The sequence below is a fragment of the Sceloporus undulatus genome, chromosome 11, assembly GCF_019175285.1.
Source record: "Sceloporus undulatus isolate JIND9_A2432 ecotype Alabama chromosome 11, SceUnd_v1.1, whole genome shotgun sequence".
NCBI classification, from domain to species: domain Eukaryota; kingdom Metazoa; phylum Chordata; class Lepidosauria; order Squamata; family Phrynosomatidae; genus Sceloporus; species Sceloporus undulatus.
The window spans coordinates 2,694,627-2,711,794 of record NC_056532.1 but is presented as its reverse complement, the minus strand read 5'-3'; the positions used below and the strand labels follow the sequence as shown (position 1 = coordinate 2,711,794).

Sequence of the window (17,168 nt, the reverse complement as noted above, 5' to 3'; positions counted from 1 at the left end):
GGTTTTATATAATCGGGGCAGAAAAGTGGCAGCCAACATTTCTCTGTTGGAGGTAGGCACAGTCTAATAAAGTTAGTTCTCACCTTGTCAATACTGAATTCAATTCTGCCATGATTCAGGACTTGAACTTCTAAGAAACCTATTTCTGAGGTTTGGGTGGTTCTAGTTCACCATCCCTTTCCACAGATCTAAGAAGAAGCTTCTCCTCCGCATCTTTTGACACCTGAAGGACACTAGCTTTGGTTTGCTTCCATACTTGCCAGGGCTAAGGTGCAGGTCCCTAAAGTATCTCCTACTCCACCTTAGTTTTGGAGTAGACTAAGGCAAAGCAGGGACACACTTGATAGAAAAGTGGGTTGAGGCAGGTTGAGGAAAAGGCAAAAGAGCCCTCAGATCACCTTTAAAAACCCAGTGTGATGAATTGGCATCATGTTGTGTAGACCTTCTCAATAATAATAATAATGGCTCAGATGGACTGTTGTGAGTCCATGGAGCACCACTTTGAGTAGCATAATTGCAAACGCTGAACCTCTAACTGTCATTGCTTATGACAGCACTAATATTAAACAATTGCAGAAGGGAGTGACTCAGACCCTAGGTTTACATTGCACAGTGTAAGTCCCCACACACATAGTTACACACACCCTCAAATGGAATGGCAGCAGTGCATAACTGAAGGGTACCATTACCAGTTGCGTCAGGGGGCAAACAGATAGGCCTCAGCTGAAAATTCATCAATGCAAAAGGAATTTGTCTGCAAGCTTGAAGTGAATGTAGATGTTGCACACCAGCCAAAAGTATCCAGCTGTTTTTTTTGGGGGGGGGGGGATTTACGCACATTTAAGGCACCAACAGGATTCTGGGACTTCTCTGCTCAATAAGGTAACAAAAGCTTCTGCTTTTGGCATAGGTACTGTGTCTAGGCAAATCTTTTGAAGAAGGATACTGACAAATTAGAAACCCAGAAGTGGGCATTCAGGAAGAGCACCAACCAGAAAAGGGCAACCCAAAAAGCCAGGTCCTGCAAGTGCTGGGTATGTACAAGTGGAAGGCATGTAAAAGTGGGAGACATGATGAAGGCAACTAACCTGAAAAGACTGTCATGCAGAAGACGAAGATGCCTTGTTCTCTCTTTGGCAGGACAGAACTAAGAGCAACAAGCAGGAGATGCAATGAAACAAAATACACCCAAAGGTTCAAGAAAAATGTCTCCTTGAAAGAGGTTTGATCCTTATCCAAACCGATCCTTACAAATGACCAATTCAGGGTTAAATGGGGAGCCAAAACACAGTGATACTCCCCACAGAAACCCAGAAATAGGTATATCTTATTAAACCAAACAAAGAAAGCACAGGGGACACTTTTTGTAACTCGGCACGCTCAGTTTAAGAAAACACTCCTGAAAACGCCAGTTACTTCGACGCCTTTCCAGTGGAAAGTACTAAGCCTTTCAAAAAAAACTCAGGATCAAAAAATAAAAGCATAATTTATTAGCCAACATACGACGGTAAGCTAACTAAACCTCAGGTTTAAACATCGGACAAGTATTTACTACTTACTACTGCTAGTTAAGGGGGAAAAACACGAAACGGTTCATTGGCGAACGCATGCTACAACTCCGGGCTGCTATTCGATTCCTTCTTGCTTGTCTTTGATGGCAACCTGAAAGAAAAAGAAAACGTGATCAAATGCGTGATTCGATCAAACACAGAAAGCCTGATGAAATAAGACATTGGAGACGCCAGCAACTTAATTGGTTTCTTCCTTTCCTACCGTCCTCGCACACTTGGATGTCCGTGCGCAAAGAGAAAATGGTGGTAGAGGTTCCCCATTCCTGCAGCAAAGGTGTGTGAGGGGCTGATAGTGATTTACACATTCATAATTTCACTTTATACTTGTGTATTATTTTTTGACGGTTGAAGAGGATTGCGTTCCCGTCTTCTCCCCACAATAACCAACCTCCCCTCCATGTTGCTGTGGAAGGGATCGGAGAAGCAACTCACTATGGGAATACAAACCACACGCAAACAGATGATCACCTTTGGAAAAACCTCAGTGGATCTTGGTAGATGTCCTTGGCCTAGGTTTGGCTAAAAGGATTTAAGGCTGCACCAAACAGTATGACACTGCTTTAACTGCCCTGGTTGAATGCTATGCAATCATTGGATCTGTAGTTCTCTGAGATATATAGCTTTCTCTTTCAGAAAGCTGCGGTGTCATAAATGACAAACACTGGGATGCCACAGCATTGAGCCAAGGCAGTTCTGCAGTGCGGATGCAGCCATAACCTGATGCTTCTCTGATCCCCTTCCCATGCTCTCCACAGCTACTAGGGACAGCTATCCTAGTAAATCCTGGGGCTGCCGACAAGGGAGCCATAGCGGAGTCCGGCATGTGGAGCTCTTCTGCTATACTTAGCCGTTGTCACTCAATTCACCACAGAGCCACAGCGTGGCGGAGGCACAAACCAACTCGAGCCGCACCCTGCCAACCATCTCCACCTTTAGGAAGGCCATCTTACTCGGAACCTCTCCTCCAGGAGGGAGAGTTCGCTGATGAGATCCGTGATGGCGTTGGTGAAGGCTTCTTGGGGGCTGTAGTCGGGAGTGGTCTGGACACGGATGATGATCTTGTGCTCCAGCGGGTGAGGGACCTTGTAGCCAGCAAAGAGCACCTGGGGGTCTTTCAACAACTGCCTGCAGGGAAGAGAAAAACGGGTAAATGAAAAGATGCCGTTCAAAATACAGCCACAGCTAGACATCCTCAGAGCTTGTGTCCTTGGGCTACAGCTCCCAGAATCCCCGGTCGGCTGAGGACTCTGGGAGTCGTAATCCAAAAGCATAACTTTGGTGAGTCCTCAGCATGCATAGTTACCTCCGCATCATTTTGCTTCAATGGAGAATATGTTGGTCCCTGAAGCATGTTCAACTAGTGAAAACTGACTGTTCCCTGTCACACTCAAAGTGCTCATCCTCACATACAGAGCTCTAAAGATCTTGGGAAGGGCTTATTTGAAGGCCTGTCTTGACCCATATGAAAATTTTATGATCTTCTCCAGATATCCAAACAGCAAGCAAGGTTAACTTGCTGGGGACGCTGAACAGGGCGGAGTGTGGTAAACAGGATCCTGGATCCAATGGGGCTTTGCTCATGTTAATGCCACCTGGGATCAGGATCTCCTGCTGGAACTGAGCATGAGATCCTGGGAGCATTAGTTGGGCATGAAGTCTCCAAAGTAAGCCAAGACATACAGATATGAGAGAGACAGATATGTGTAGAGAGATCTTGTAGCACCCTTGAGACTCACTGAAAGAAAGAAGTTGGCAGCATGAGCTTTCCTAGACTTCAGTCTACCTCCTCTGATGCATTTCAAGACATAAGTCTATGAAAGCTCATGCTGCCAATGCCTTCTTTGCAGTGAGACTCCAAGGTGCTACAAGATCTCTCTATATACTGATTCTACAGACTAACACGGCTATATCTTTGAATTCTACCTATGACATAGTTTACTGCTAAAATACTTTAGGCCCAACTTGTGAAAGAGCTACATTTGCAACTACAGTGCTACCTCGGGTTACGAAATTAATTCGTTCCGCCGCCCCGTTCGTAACCCGATGCATTTCGCAACCCGAAAAGGGCTTTCCGTTAGCGCTGGAAAGCCGCGCGTTTGAATTTCGCGCCGAAAAAAATTTCGTAACCCGAAAAAACCTTCGTATCCCGGAACAGTTTTTTCCAATCTAACTTTTTCGTATCCCGGAAATTTCGTAACGCGATCAATTCGTATCCCGGGGTACCACTGTACCAACATGCTGCGGCTCCTTTTCAAGCAGTCTGGGGGTTATTGAATGGTTAATGCGGTTGTTGAAGTCTGACCAAGCATTTGGCTTAGCCTGACTTTTGGCATCATCCTCACTTGAGACGGTTACCCCACAAAAATCTTCCCCCCAAAACCAAGAGCCATTCTTACTCACGACTTAATAATGTTCCCGAGGGTATGATCTTCTTTGTTGATGGTGAACAGACAGGCATTGGGTACCTTCGTATCCTTATTTATGGTAATCCTGGAAGTAAGGAGGGGTGAAGAGAAGAGGACAGTGTCAACACTGAATAATAATACAAAGATCTCCTTGGTGTCCAATCTTATCTTTGCATCTTAGTGGCACAATAGTATCCTCCCACCTTTTTAACTGAAGGCAGCTTTTAACTGGATGGTAAAACAAAAAAGTCTAGGGAATAGTGGCTGTAAGCAAAGTATAAAAAAGCTTTATTAACCAATGCGATGGCAAAATAATAATACATTGGTTATAATACCATGTCAATCAGGTCACCCATATGTTCAAATCTGTGCTTTGCCTGAAGATAAGAGCCTCCGATGGTATACAATGCATGAATGTATACAGAAAGGTGATACAAGATCTCTCTAGATACTGATTCTACAGACTGACACGGCTATATCTTTGAGTTTCATCCTTCCCCTGAGTGCATGCGTGTATATTTAGACGCTGTGAGACTCTAGCTCCCATCAGGCTCAGCCAGCCCAAGTGATGAGGAAGCAACATGGGAATTGCAGTCCAGCACTACCCAGAAGGACATAAGTTGTCACACTGAGGATGGAGCAAGCTTGTTTTCTGCTGCTCCAGAGACATTGATAGATAGATTGATAGATAGATAGAGCTTGTTTTCTGCTGCTCCAGACACACACACACACACACATATATATATAGAGAGAGATTGTTTTCTGCTGCTCCAGAGACATAGATAGATAGTTTCTCTGCTGCTCCAGACACACACACCAACCACCATATAGATATTAATAGAGAGAGAGCGCTGTTTTCTGCTGCTCCAGAGAACAGGACCCAGAGCAATGGATGCAAGCTCCAGGAAGAGAGATTCCACCTCAACATTAGGAAAGGCCCCCTGTCCCTTCTTCCCTCTCCCACTCCTCACTTTTTCTCCCCTTCGAAAAGCAAGAAGGACTCGAAAGCCGGAGGCGCGTTCATGGCTCCCTGCTGGCTCTTGGAGGCTCCCTAGGGAGTCCAGAAAACTACTTCCGCGTCTCACTTCCGGCTTCCGCCGCTCTAGGAAGCGAAACGCTGCTCTTTCTCTTGCTCCCTCTAGTGGCCTGGACATGGAACTGCGCCTGTCGGAAGCGCCTCGCCAAAGGAGTGCACTTTGGCTCCCCCTGGTGGACATGTTAGGATGGGACACCTGGATGGCTTTTAACGCAATGGTCCTCAAGCTGTGTGCCCTTTAAGAGATTTTGGACTTCAGCTGCCAGAAGCCTCAGCCATGATGGCCAGTAGCCTGGGATTCTGGGAGTTGGAGTCCAAAAGCCCTTAAAGAGCACAGTTTGGGGACTACTATTGCAGTTATCCAGTGATTATCACCTATAGAATCCTAGAGTTGTAAGAGACCCCAAGGGCCATCCAGCACACACACACACACACACACGTGTTACCCTTGAATCTATCTATATATGGCCCTTAAATCTTTATATCATACACACACACACACACACACACACACACATAAATCTATCTATATCTATATCTGTATCTATACACACACACATATATGCCCCTTAAATCTATCTATCAATGGACCTTACATCTTTATATCATATACACACACACACACGGTCCTTAAATCTATTTATCTGGCCCTTAAATCTTTATATCATATATATATATATATATATATATATATGGCCCTTAGATCTATCTATATATGGTCCTTAAATGTTTGTATCATACACACACACACACACACACACACACACTATCTATCTGGTCCTTAAATCTTCCTATCATATATGGTCCTTAAATCTTATACTTAAAGGACAGCTGTCAGTTCAGTACATACTGCCATCCTCAGAGTATATATGTGTGTGATAGATAGATAGAGAATCATAGAGATGGAAGAGACCCCAAGGGCCATCCAGTCCAACCCCATTCTGCCATGCAGGAACTCATAATCAAAGCATCCGTGTTGACAGATGCCCATCCAGCCTCTGTTTAAATCCCATGGTCTTAGATGTCTCTGCACTAATGCACAGAGCGCGAGGAATAAACAAGACGAACGCCTAGCACAGCAAAGCAAATACGATATAATAGGCATCGCTGGTGAGATCATGGGTCTTGGGATCGGCACGTAGTAAAAGAGCACAAACAATAATTGCCAGAGAGTAGGAAGGGCGCACTGTGTGCAACGAATTAGTCTCAAAATGGCTACAAGACCCCTTTGAGTACAGTGGGCCCTTGTTCTCCGCTGGGGTTTGGTTCCAAGATCCCCCGTGGATAACAAAATCCGTGGATGCTCAAGTCCCATTAAATATAATGACATAACAAAATGGTGCCCCTTATACAAAATGGAAAATCAAGGTTTGATATTTGAAATGTATACTTTTTTGGAACATATTCAAACCATGGATGCTTGAATCCATGTATGCCATGCTTGCTGGAGGATTCTGTGAATGCTTTTCCAAAGCCTGGCCTTCTTGGGCACAGAAGGCCAGGAGCAGGCCTTCCGCCTCTGCTTTGCAGAGACAGAGAGAGAGAGAAAAACAGTGTGCCCTTTGCAAAAGCGGCAGTGACAAAACCCCTCTGGGCTTAAGAGCTTTGCTATGTTGCCCCACAGCTCTGGGACTCCCTGACCTGACATCTGGATAATCCACCCGCCACCCACTCAACCATTTTTCTCAGTCCAATCCGCCAGCAGCAACGGCAGCGACGGCAGCTGGTGCCCTGGGTAAGAGAAGGAGCCCCACATCTGTAGGCAGGAGCCTTTCCCAAGGTTTAACCTTTCAGCTCTGAGAAGATCTCCCTGTGATCCTCTCTGGATATTCGACAGGAACGTACACCGACGCATCCCTCGGTGGGGATAGGGTCGCCATCTGCGCAGAGTTTTTAACACCTTGTGCTGGTCCGCACGCAAAGAAAATCCTTGGGAGACAAAGTCGGGGCGAGCGTCTTGTTTCACAGAGAGATAAGTGGCATGGCACATATGTTCGCACCTGAGAGCCGAAGCCTGACTGTGCATCTCTGGATCTGTCAAGGTGTGCTTTCCAATATGAAACCACCCCAGAGTGATGGCTCGGCTCCCATGTCAGGAGGCTGGCCAGTCTCTGCATGGTTGTTGTTGGTTGTGGTGAACTACTCTAGAGTTGACCCAACTCATGGTGAGAGTTCCTGCATGGCAGAGGGTTGGACTGGATGGCCCTTGCGATCTCTTCCAACTCTATGATTCTATTCCCAAGACCTCCTATCCTCCACTGCTCTGCTCAGTCCCTATAAACGTATACTCACACCTCTTTTGCAAAGTCCATCCATCTGGCATGCGGCCTTCCTCACTTTCTACTCCCTTCTACCTTTCCCGGCATTATTGTCTTTTCCAATGAGTCCTACCTTCTCAAGATGTGGCCAAAATACGACAGCCTCCATTTCAGCATCTTGGCTTCTAGGTTGTGAAGTCAAGGTGACAGTGATGACATTTAAAGCTTTAAAGGTGTGATATGTCCAAGGAACCATTTGCTCATCTTCTTGGCCGTCCATTTATTGTTGTTATTGTTGTTGTTGTTGTATTTATACCCTGCTCTTCAGCTCTAAAGGCTGTCAGAGCGGCTATAGTTTCCTCAGCACCGTATTTCAAATGAGTTGGTTCTCTTTCTGCCTGCTTTCTTCACTGTCGCTCTCACATCCAGACATGATGATGGGAATGCCATGGACTGGATGATTCTAACTTTAGCGCTCCATTTTCTATCTTTGCAGTTTAGGACCTTGCCTAGTTCCTTCGTAGTTGCCTTGCCCTAGTCTTCCCTTCGATCCTAGCCTTCTTATTTCTTGACCGCAGTCTCTGCTCCGAACGATGCTTGATCCAAGGTACAGGAAATCTGTTGCTATTTCGATTTCTCCATTATTTACGTTGAATGTGTGTAGATCCACCGCGGGGCCTGCGTTCGCTGGTCCACTGCCATGAGAGCCACCAGTTTAGAGATGAAAAGTGTCACAATGTTCTGCCAGAGGAGATATGTGTTGTTACGCTGGAATCTGAGGTCAAGGTGAGGGTGATGACATTTAAAGCTTTAAAGAGCCTGGGACTTCGAGAAATCACCTCTCTGTTTATATATTAATGTTGTAGATGGAGCAAGCTTGTTTTTGCTGCTCCGGACACAAAGCAATGGATTCAAGTTACAGGAAAGGAGGTTCCACTTGAACATTAGGAGGAACTTCCGGAGAGTAAGAGCTCTTCAACAGTGGAAGATGCAATCTTGGAGGTCTTTAAACAGAGGCTGGATGGCCATCTGTTGGGGATGCTTTGGCTATGAGTTCCTGCATGGCAGAACAGGGTTGAACTGGATGGCTCTTGAGGTCTCTTCCAACTCTAGGATTATCTGGACAAGCTGGGATTTCATACAGTTGGAAGGAGCGGCAAGGGACATCTAATCCAATCCTGTCCCATACAAGAATAGGCTACTCAAGCACTCCTGAGAGATGCCCATCCAGCCTCTGTTGGATTTGAACCTGGGGTCCTCCATCTTGCCTCCTGGTTTGTTCTTGTCTGGTCCTGGTTTATCTCTCAGTCATCGCATCTGACATGCTTTCCTATCCTTCCACCTGCAGCCCATCCATACAACAAAGAGAGCCTTTAGGGAACCCAGTTATAGGTTCTTCTTAGGATTGCCATAAGTCGGAAATGACTCCAAGGTTTACAACAGTTGGAAATGACTTGCGGACACACAAAACCACCAACCAACGATGACCGCTGGACCTCCATGGGCCTGGCACTGTCCCTTCCAGTGGCTATGGCCGCTGGGGAGGTCAGTCCTTTCTATTTGGGGAGTAATTCAACAACTGGGGTGCCAACACAGAGAATGTCCCTCTCCCAGGTCCTCCCACAATGTATTTCCCAAAGTGGGGGGGACAGAGGCAAGCCCCTCCAATAGACCACAATACTCTATCAAATAATAGAATCCTACAGTTGGAAGAGACCCCAATAATTGTGTTAAGACTCCAAGTCACACCCTCTCAGCCTCAGAGGATGGCAATAGCAAACCTCCTCTGAAGAACACCCAAGAAAACCCTGTGAGAGGCCATAAGTCACCATAAGTTGGAAGTGACTTGAAGGCATAAGCATGCAAATATTAAAAAATCCCAACCCCTTCTGGGCCAAAGCATCTCAGGTAAGGGAGACTCAGCCTGTAATAAGTGCATTGTTGATATTAACCTTAAAAATTGAAATGTCCATAATGTTTAAACCGCTGTGTTTGCAGTGTTCCTCAGTAAGCGGCCCTCCAGAAGCCAGGGAAGTGGTGCCGGGTGGGCGGCAGAACAGCACTCTCCCCAGAGGAACGGCTCGGAGAGGATTAGGCGAGAAAGCCAAACACGGAAAGTGGCTGATTTATTTTTCTTTGCAAATCCTGTGCTTTGGGAGCAATGACCGGGACTATAATCCATCTGGAGCAAAGGGATGGGAGCCCTGGGCAGAATGAGTCAGACAGGAGAGAAACAGGGGATGGGGAATGAAATGGCTCTGGAGGGACACACAGACAAGCAAGCGGCGTCAGTGCCACTTGGCCCAACGTCTTCCCCAGAAGGTGGGCTCATCCCAAGGTGCTTCTCTTGGCCTTTCCAAGCAGGGCTCTGCTGCCAAGAAACCTATTTTTAGCTGTTTTTCATTCTATTTTAAAACCAGGCAGAAGATGACGCGGTGCAGGCCGTGAACTTTGGTGCTTCCCCATCAAGAGGGACAGGAGAGAAGCTCTCTTCGCAAGATAAAAAATGGCCTTGCACAGAGTCAGGCTCTGGGTCCATTGAGCGCAATGGTGGCAGAACCGAGTCCTGATCCCCCAAACCTCTTTTGGTAGCCTCCAGACACTTGAATTAATCGTATCACTCTGTTCTGCTTTGGTCAGGACTCACCTAAAATATTGTGTCCAGTTCTGGGCTCCACAATTCAAGAAGGATATTGACAAGCTGAAGTGTCCAAGGAAGGCGACCAAAATGGTGGACGGTCTGGAAACCAGAAAGTGAGGGATCTGGATATGTTTAGCCTGGAGAAGACAAGATTAAGAGTTAATATGATAGCCATGTTTAAATACTTGAAGGGATGGCATACTGAGGAGGGAGCAAGCTTGTTTTCTGCTGTTCCAGAGACTAGGACCTGGAGCAATGGATGCAAGCTCCAGGAAAAGAGATTCCAAATCAACATTAGGAGGAACTTCCTGACAGTAAGGGCTGTTCAACAGTGGAATACACTCCTTCCTCGGAGTGTAGTGGAGTTTCCTTCCTTGGAGGTCTTCAAGCAGAGGCTGGATGGCCATCTGCCAATGGGGATGCTTTGATTGAGAGTTCCTGCATGTCAGGGGGGTTGGACTGGATGGCCCTTGAGGTCCCTTCCAACTCTACGATTCCATAATTATCTGGAAAAGCTTGGGTTTCATACAGTTGGAAGGCGTTGCAAAGAACATCCAACCCTCTCCCATACAGGAATATACCACTAAAGCAGTCCTGAGAGATGCCCATCCAACCTCTGTTAGATTTGAACCCGGAGCCCTCCATCTTGCCTCCTGGCGTGTTGTTCCCTGGTTCCGGTTTGCTTCTTTGTCCTCATCCTTCCACATAAAGCTACTATTCCACTTTTATCATCTTGGCTCTGTCCTACGGGACCCTGGGATTTGCAGTTTAAGGACGACCATTTGGAATTCTCAGGCAGAGAGCTGCAGCAGGCCATTGGACTACAAATCCCAGGATTCCATAGGCTGGAATCACAGCAGTTAAAGCAGATGATTATCATTATATTACTATTACTACTACTACTATTGTGAATTCTCAGGCAGGGAGCTATAGCATGCCATCGAACTACAAATCCCAAGATACCATACACTGGAACTATGGCAGTTAAAGTAGATTATTATAATTATATACTAGTAGTAGTACTACTATTGTGAATGAGGCCTGGTTGATCCTCTGCTTGTGGCTCATCCCAGCCTGACTCTAAAGTGGAAAAGCAGAGGATGAATTCGTTGGCCACCCAAACTCCGATGTTTCTTCCCATGTTTAAAATGCAATCAGTTTTTTCCCCACATGCAGGAACTCAGTGCACTTTCCGTTTGGTTGGAGCAGTTCTGGAAACACACGGCGCCAGGCGGAAAATATATGGGTTGCCTTTTTTGAATCTTCCCCCGGCGCTGTGTCCCTGGCTCCCTGGCTCCACACACATTTCCATTGCGAGAGGAAAAGAGCCAAGCGGGACTGATGTTTCATCCCAAAATAGGCAATGAATCTAAACAAAGCAGCATAACCTATTCCTTGGAGGCTGCCGCTTATTCAGACAGGCATTGCCTGGGGTGGATGTTTTGCTCGGAGGAAGGCACTGTTGATTTTAAAAGGAGATCTATGTGCCGACTGCTAAAACATAGCACCACAAGAATAGAAAGAATCATAGAATCCTATTAGAAGAGACCCCAAGGACCCTCCAGTCCAACCCCTTTATTCTGCCATGCAGGAACTCTCAAAAGCATCCCTGACAGATGGCATCCAGCCTCTGTTTAAAGACCTCCAAAGAAGGAGCCTTTGAGACCTCTTCTTCCACTGTCAAACAACCCTTATGTCAGGAAGTCCCTAAGGTTTAGGTGGAATCCTTTTCCTGTGACTTGCACCATTGCTCCATTGTGTCCGTTTCTCTGGAGCAGAAGAAACAAGCTTGCCCATCCTCAACATGACATCCTTCTAAAGAACAACACTAACCCTAACCCTTCATGAGGAAACGACTGAGGGAGCTGGGGATGTTGAAAGCCTGGAGAAGAGAAGGTTAGAGGTGATATGATAGCGCCCGTTTAAATATTTGAAGGGATGTCAGATTGAGGAGAGAGCGAGCTTGTTTTTCTGCTGCTGCCACAGAACAGACACAAGGAGCAATGGATGCAAGATGCAGGAAAAGAGAATCCCAGCTCACACATTAGGAAGAACGCTACAAGTCAGGGCTGTTCGACAGTGAAGAGGCTCCACTGGAGTCCTCCTTCTTTGGAGGTCTTCAAGCAGGGACTGGATGGCCACTGTCATTGGGGATGCCTTTGATTGAGATTCCTGCATGGCAGAATGGGGTTGGACTGGATGGCCCTTAGGGTCTCGTTCCAATTCATGATGTCATATTCGCTTCGCCAAAGCTAAACACACCCAGCCCCGACTGTCTCTCCTCAATAGGCCTCATGGTTTCCAGGCCCTTCACCATTTTGGTGAGCCTTCCTTTTGGACACGCTCCAGCTTCTCAACCTCCTCTTGAACTGCAGTGACCAAAACTGGAACACAGTATTCCAGCTGGGACCTGAATAAAGCAGAAGAGAGTGGCCCTATTCTCTATCTAGGTCTTTCAGTGCAACTTTTGGTTGGCCAAAGGCAAGAGTTTAATCTACCCTGGAAGCCCTGACCCCCTCTAATCCATCCAGCCTTTAGATAAGCACAAACAGGCCTGGTCCAGACTGTCCAGACTGCCAAAAATAAAGCTGCTTGGGGGTCCTCGTTTGGGAGGTATGCTAGTTAAATGATGCATGGTCCCTAAGAAGTCTAAGAAGCCTGCAACCAAAGCGCACTCCAATGCTTAGGAATGGAGTGGGGGCTTTGGCGCACCTCCAACGACTCTTAGGACCCATCCATCATTTAAAACAGCATACAGCCAAAGAGACCCAAGCCAACTTTATTTTGGCATCTGGAACAGGCCACAGTTTAGGTCTGCTGGGATTTTGTAATCCCAGCATTGTTTTCCTTTGCTTTGTCCTTTACACCTTCATTACAGGCCCCTAAATTTTTTACTCCGCCTCGACTTATCCACGGGTCAGATCCAAATCCATAACTGTGGCCTCCAAAAATCTGCCTTTGACTTATATACTTAGATACGGCACCTTAATAATAGATCCTGAACTTGTTTCTTTAAAGTAATAGAGAGACTGTATAAATAAGAAGCCGGGATAATGTTTCGCTTGGACAGGACTGTGCTAAGAAAGGCCCTTTTAATGCAGGGAGAGGTTTTCTTGGCAGTGGCTTTACGCGGTATTTTGACAGCTGAGAAGTGAGTATATAAGTTCCAGGAGGAAACAACAGACAAAGAGGCTCTGCTTGGTCCGTTTAATTCAGCGTTTATGACGCGTCGGGGACCAAGGCAAAAGCAAAAGGATTATTTATCAGACTTACGAAGAGTATTGATTAAGATATAAAGGCTTAATATTTGGTAGAGAAGGCTCACAAAATGATGCGTCCCAGAGTCTCCCTAGCGCTGAGCCGGGGGGTAAAAGCGGTCTCAAGCTGGGTTATGCCTGCAGTGTGTTTTGGACTTTCAAGGTGCCCAAGCTTTAAAGTCCCTGCAGATGTTTTGGACTTCACCTCCCAGAATCCCTGGCTGCTGCCCAATCTGGCGTCGGGGAGCTGAAGTCCAAAGCACCCGAGGACTTAAACGTTTGGAAACCATTGGCACAAAATGCGCCTTTAGACAGAGAAGCAATTTTTGCGCACATCCAGATTTTGTGCAAATCTCCAAAGGAAAGCAGAGGAAAACATCTGGAAGAGGGAGGGGGAAAAGAACCCAGAGCAACTGTTACAGCTGGAGAGCGCTCAGCCAATGGTAAGGGAGGATGCCTCCCTGGCCACGCCCCCTCCTTGCCTTCCCTCTCCCTGATTTGGCGGAGGCGCAGACTGCTTCCCCAGCTGGAGGAAAGGCAAAGGCTTGAATGGGGAAAGGGGAGGCAAGAAAGGAGGCAGCCCTGAGGTCTGCTTTGCAGCTCTAGGTTCTCTCTTGAGTCCGTGGCAGCCAGGATGGGGGCAAGCCCTGCGGCTGCTCTCCCCGCGGTCCGCCACTAGCCTGGCCAGCAAAAGGAGCTCTTTGTTCATCCGGAATCGTGGAAGGGAAGAACCTGCCCGCCAAAGACATGTAAGGATGCCTCCCCCCAGACCTCCTCCTCTTCTCTTCTTCCCCTTCTTCCTTTTCCCTCTTCTTCCTTCCTTCTCTTTATTTTCCTCTTCCTACTCCTCGTTCATCACTCCCTCCTCTTCGTCTTATCTCCTCTTTTGTCTTCCTTCCTCATCTTTCGTTCTTTCTTTCCTCCGCACCCTCTTTCTACATTCTTCTCCGTTGTCTTCCTCCTCCGCTTCTTCTTCTCTCCTTGCGCTTCCCCTTCCTCCTAATAGTCTTTTCCGTCTCTTCCCTTCTTCCCCTTGCTTCCTCTTCTTTCCTCCTTGCCTTTTCCTCCTGCCTTTCTCTGCATATGATCTTCCTTCTCTTCGTCCCTCTTCTTCCTCCTCCCTCCTCCTCCTTTCCCTTCCTCCTCGCTTCCTTTCTCTTTCCCCTCCTTTTCTGTTCCTCTTCTCTCTTCTTTCTCAGCATTCCCTCATATTCCTTTCTTCGCCTTCTCTTCATAATTATCTCCTTCTCTTCCTTCCTTCTCTTCGTCCTCCTTCTCCTTCCTCCCCTCCGCTCTTCCTTTTCGTTCTTCTTCCTCCTTCTCCTCCTCCCTGCTTTTCTTTCCTCCTCCTCCTTCCTTTTCTTCTTCCTCTTCCCTCTCTTCCTTTTCTTTCTTTCTTCCTCCTCCCTTCATTTTCTTCTTCCTCTCTTTCTTTTCTTCTTCTTCTTCTTCCCACCGATCTCCGCCTCTCTTCCTTTCTTCCTCTCCTCTGTCCTTTTCTTCTTCCTCTCTCTCCGTTTCTGCTTCCACCTTCTCCCTTCCTCCTCCCTCGTTCGTATTCTTTCCTCCTCCTCTGCCTCTCATCTTCCTCCTCCTCCTCGCTTCTTCTTCACACACCCACTTGAACTTTATTAATTAATTGGAAATGGCTAATCCCCCCTTTCTTTTTCTCATTATAGATATATATAATATATATATAGATATATATGATATAGTGATCCCTCCTATTACTTTGGAAAGCACCATGCCCACAATAGCACTGTTAAAGGATGGGATATGTAAGAAAAGGATGGATGACAGTGGGCCTCTTGTTATCTGCTGGGTTTGATTCCCAGGAATCCCCTAAAATCCATGGATGCTCAAGTTCCCTATATATATCAATGGTGTAGTAAAATACCTATATAAAATGGCAAAATCAAGGTGTGCTTTCTGAAATTGTGTATATATATATATTGATAATATTTTCAAGCTGTGGATAGTTTGCATCTGTGAATAAAGAACCTGTGTTTTATGGAGGAGACCAACTTGGGTTTTAAGGACAATAGAAACCCATTCAAGCTGGGGTTTCCCTTCAAACTCATTGCTATGTTTCTGTACACAACCAAGGAGTGTGGAATCACCAGAGTGATATATTTGATCATGCCTTTCCCCGCTTTCTTTATCATCCTGTATTTGGGACTGTCTCTATAGTCTTCTTGCATTACAGCCATTAATAAAACATCTCTGGTGTAGACCATAAGGAGTCAATGGGAGGACAGAGCTTTCTTTTTCGCGTCGCTAGGCATTCACATCATCGGTTTTGTTCTCTGCCGCCCAGAGGCCCCCGGAACAAAAAGGCAAAAAAAGGGGCCAACCCAAGGGACCCCCCAGAAACGCGCAGGGCGGCAAGGCGCAGGTTTCCCAAACCAACCAAACCAGACAAACAACCCCCACACACAACACCCCCCCCCAACTTCTAGGAATCAAAAAGGCTAAATATATATTTTGCCAGTTACTCTCATAGGGACCCCCAGAACTGTTCTTTTTGCAGGGCGGCAATTTTGCAGGCATGTCCCTTTAGTTTGACACTTGTAGCTACCTTAAAAAATAAATGAAAATGCCACAAGTTGCACTAAAACAGCCACCGCCAATCATCACCAAACCAATGGTGGCAACAATCGGATTATGGTCGGCCCTCAGTATCCATGGACTCTTTATCCAGGGATCAAAAATACTGTTAAAACATAAATTCCAAAAAGCAAACCTGGTTTTGTTATTTTATAGGGGACATATTTTATTATGCGCTATATATAATGGGACTGGAGCACCATGGATTTTTGGTATCCAAAGAAGGTCTGGAACCAAACCCCAGCAGAAACAAGGGCCCACTATAGTAGTAGTAGTAGTAGTAATATAAAACACATTGCATATAATAGGACTTGAGCATTCATGGATTTGGTAATCCACAGAGGCTCCTGAAACCAAACTCCAACAGATACCAAGGCCCTACTGTAATAATAATAATAACACATTGTATATAATGGGACTTGAGCACCATGGATTTCTTATCCATGAGGGTCCGAAACCAACCCCAGCGGATACAAGGGTCCAGTGTAATAATAATAATAATAAATAGCAACGACTCATTGTAAATAATGAGGACTTGATCATCCATGGATTTTGGTGTCCAAGGGGGTCCTGAAACCAAACCCAGCGGATACTAAAGGGCCCATGGTACCATGAAAGCGACAGCAAAATACCGACCGTTTAGTACAGCGCTTCTTATACTGTCGACTGGGAGACTGCCAAGCTCTTTCACAATGTGCCAAGATGGGTCTACAACTTCTTCCCGGAAACGACAGGGACCAGCAGCTAATGGCTCAGGGACCAGCACCGGTCCCAAGGACCACCACTTTAAGAAGATTAGAAATCCCAGAATTTGCAAGAGACCCCAAGAAGGGCCATCCAGTCCAATCACCTTCTGCCATGCAGGAATTCACTATCAAAGCATCCCTGAGAGATGGCCATCCAGCCTCTGTTTTAAAGACCTGCAAGGAAGGAGATTCGAGGGACCCATCTTCCACTGTCGAACAGCTCTCTACTGTCAGGACGTTCCTCCTAAGTTGAGGTGGAATCTTTTTCCTGGGACCGCGTCCAGTCGTTGCATCTTATTCTCGGAGCAGCAGAAAACAGCTCGCTCCATCCTCAACATGACACCCCTTCAAATACTTACTCAGCTTGTAAAACTTACTCAGCTCCTATCCACCACCTTTATTTTATTGTCTTTTCTAATGCATTGGTCATCTCAAGATACAGTGGACCTTGGTATCTGCTAGAGTTTGGTTCAGGTCCCCCCATGGAACTAAAATCCACTGGATGCTCAGTCCCATTAAATACAATACGTGTCCCTATAGAAAGTGGCAAAATCAAGGTTGCTCTTTGGAATATATACATTTTAGTGTCTTCAAGCCATGGAAGATTGATCCTTGGATAAGAAAATTGTGCATACGGAGGCCCAACT

At 46.3% G+C, this 17,168-nt stretch overlaps 2 protein-coding genes across 3 annotated transcripts in view; one reads left to right on the top strand and one right to left on the bottom strand.

Moving 5' to 3' along the window:
- Positions 1 to 1,467: 1,467 nt before the first annotated feature.
- On the bottom strand, positions 1,468 to 7,991 carry POLR2J (RNA polymerase II subunit J). 2 transcript variants are annotated; one of them, XM_042442851.1, is made up of 4 exons: positions 7,404 to 7,991; positions 3,972 to 4,061; positions 2,522 to 2,696; positions 1,468 to 1,662 (listed from the first exon to the last, which is right to left on the bottom strand). In XM_042442851.1, the coding sequence occupies exons 1-4, from the start codon at positions 7,445 to 7,447 to the stop codon at positions 1,627 to 1,629; spliced, it is 345 nt and encodes a 114-aa protein (XP_042298785.1). In that variant the 5' UTR covers positions 7,448 to 7,991; the 3' UTR covers positions 1,468 to 1,626. The 2 variants fall into 2 exon arrangements, with proteins under 2 accessions (XP_042298785.1, XP_042298784.1); XM_042442850.1 differs by lacking the exon at positions 7,404 to 7,991 and adding an exon at positions 4,948 to 5,095.
- A 5,807-nt stretch (positions 7,992 to 13,798) lies between these two features.
- The window catches only part of RASA4B (RAS p21 protein activator 4B), a 39,512-nt gene continuing 36,142 nt past the window's right edge, over positions 13,799 to 17,168 (top strand). Inside the window, exon 1 of the mRNA XM_042442575.1 lies at positions 13,799 to 13,917. The gene's annotated coding sequence lies outside the window, so the exon portion shown is untranslated. The remainder of the gene's footprint in view (positions 13,918 to 17,168) is intronic.

What these genes read in the sequence shown, in the direction of transcription:
- POLR2J (XM_042442850.1), bottom strand. Translation starts at nt 5,000, where the DNA reads ATGAACGCGCCTCCGGCTTTCGAGTCCTTCTTGCTTTTCGAAGGGGAG. An exon ending in CTTTTCGAAGGGGAGAAAAA is followed by an intron (nt 4,062 to 4,947) that starts GTGAGGAGTGGG and finishes CCTTACTTCCAG; the next exon opens with GATTACCATAAATAAGGATA. An exon ending in TCCTGGAGGAGAGGTTCCGA is followed by an intron (nt 1,663 to 2,521) that starts GTAAGATGGCCT and finishes TTTTTCTTTCAG; the next exon opens with GTTGCCATCAAAGACAAGCA.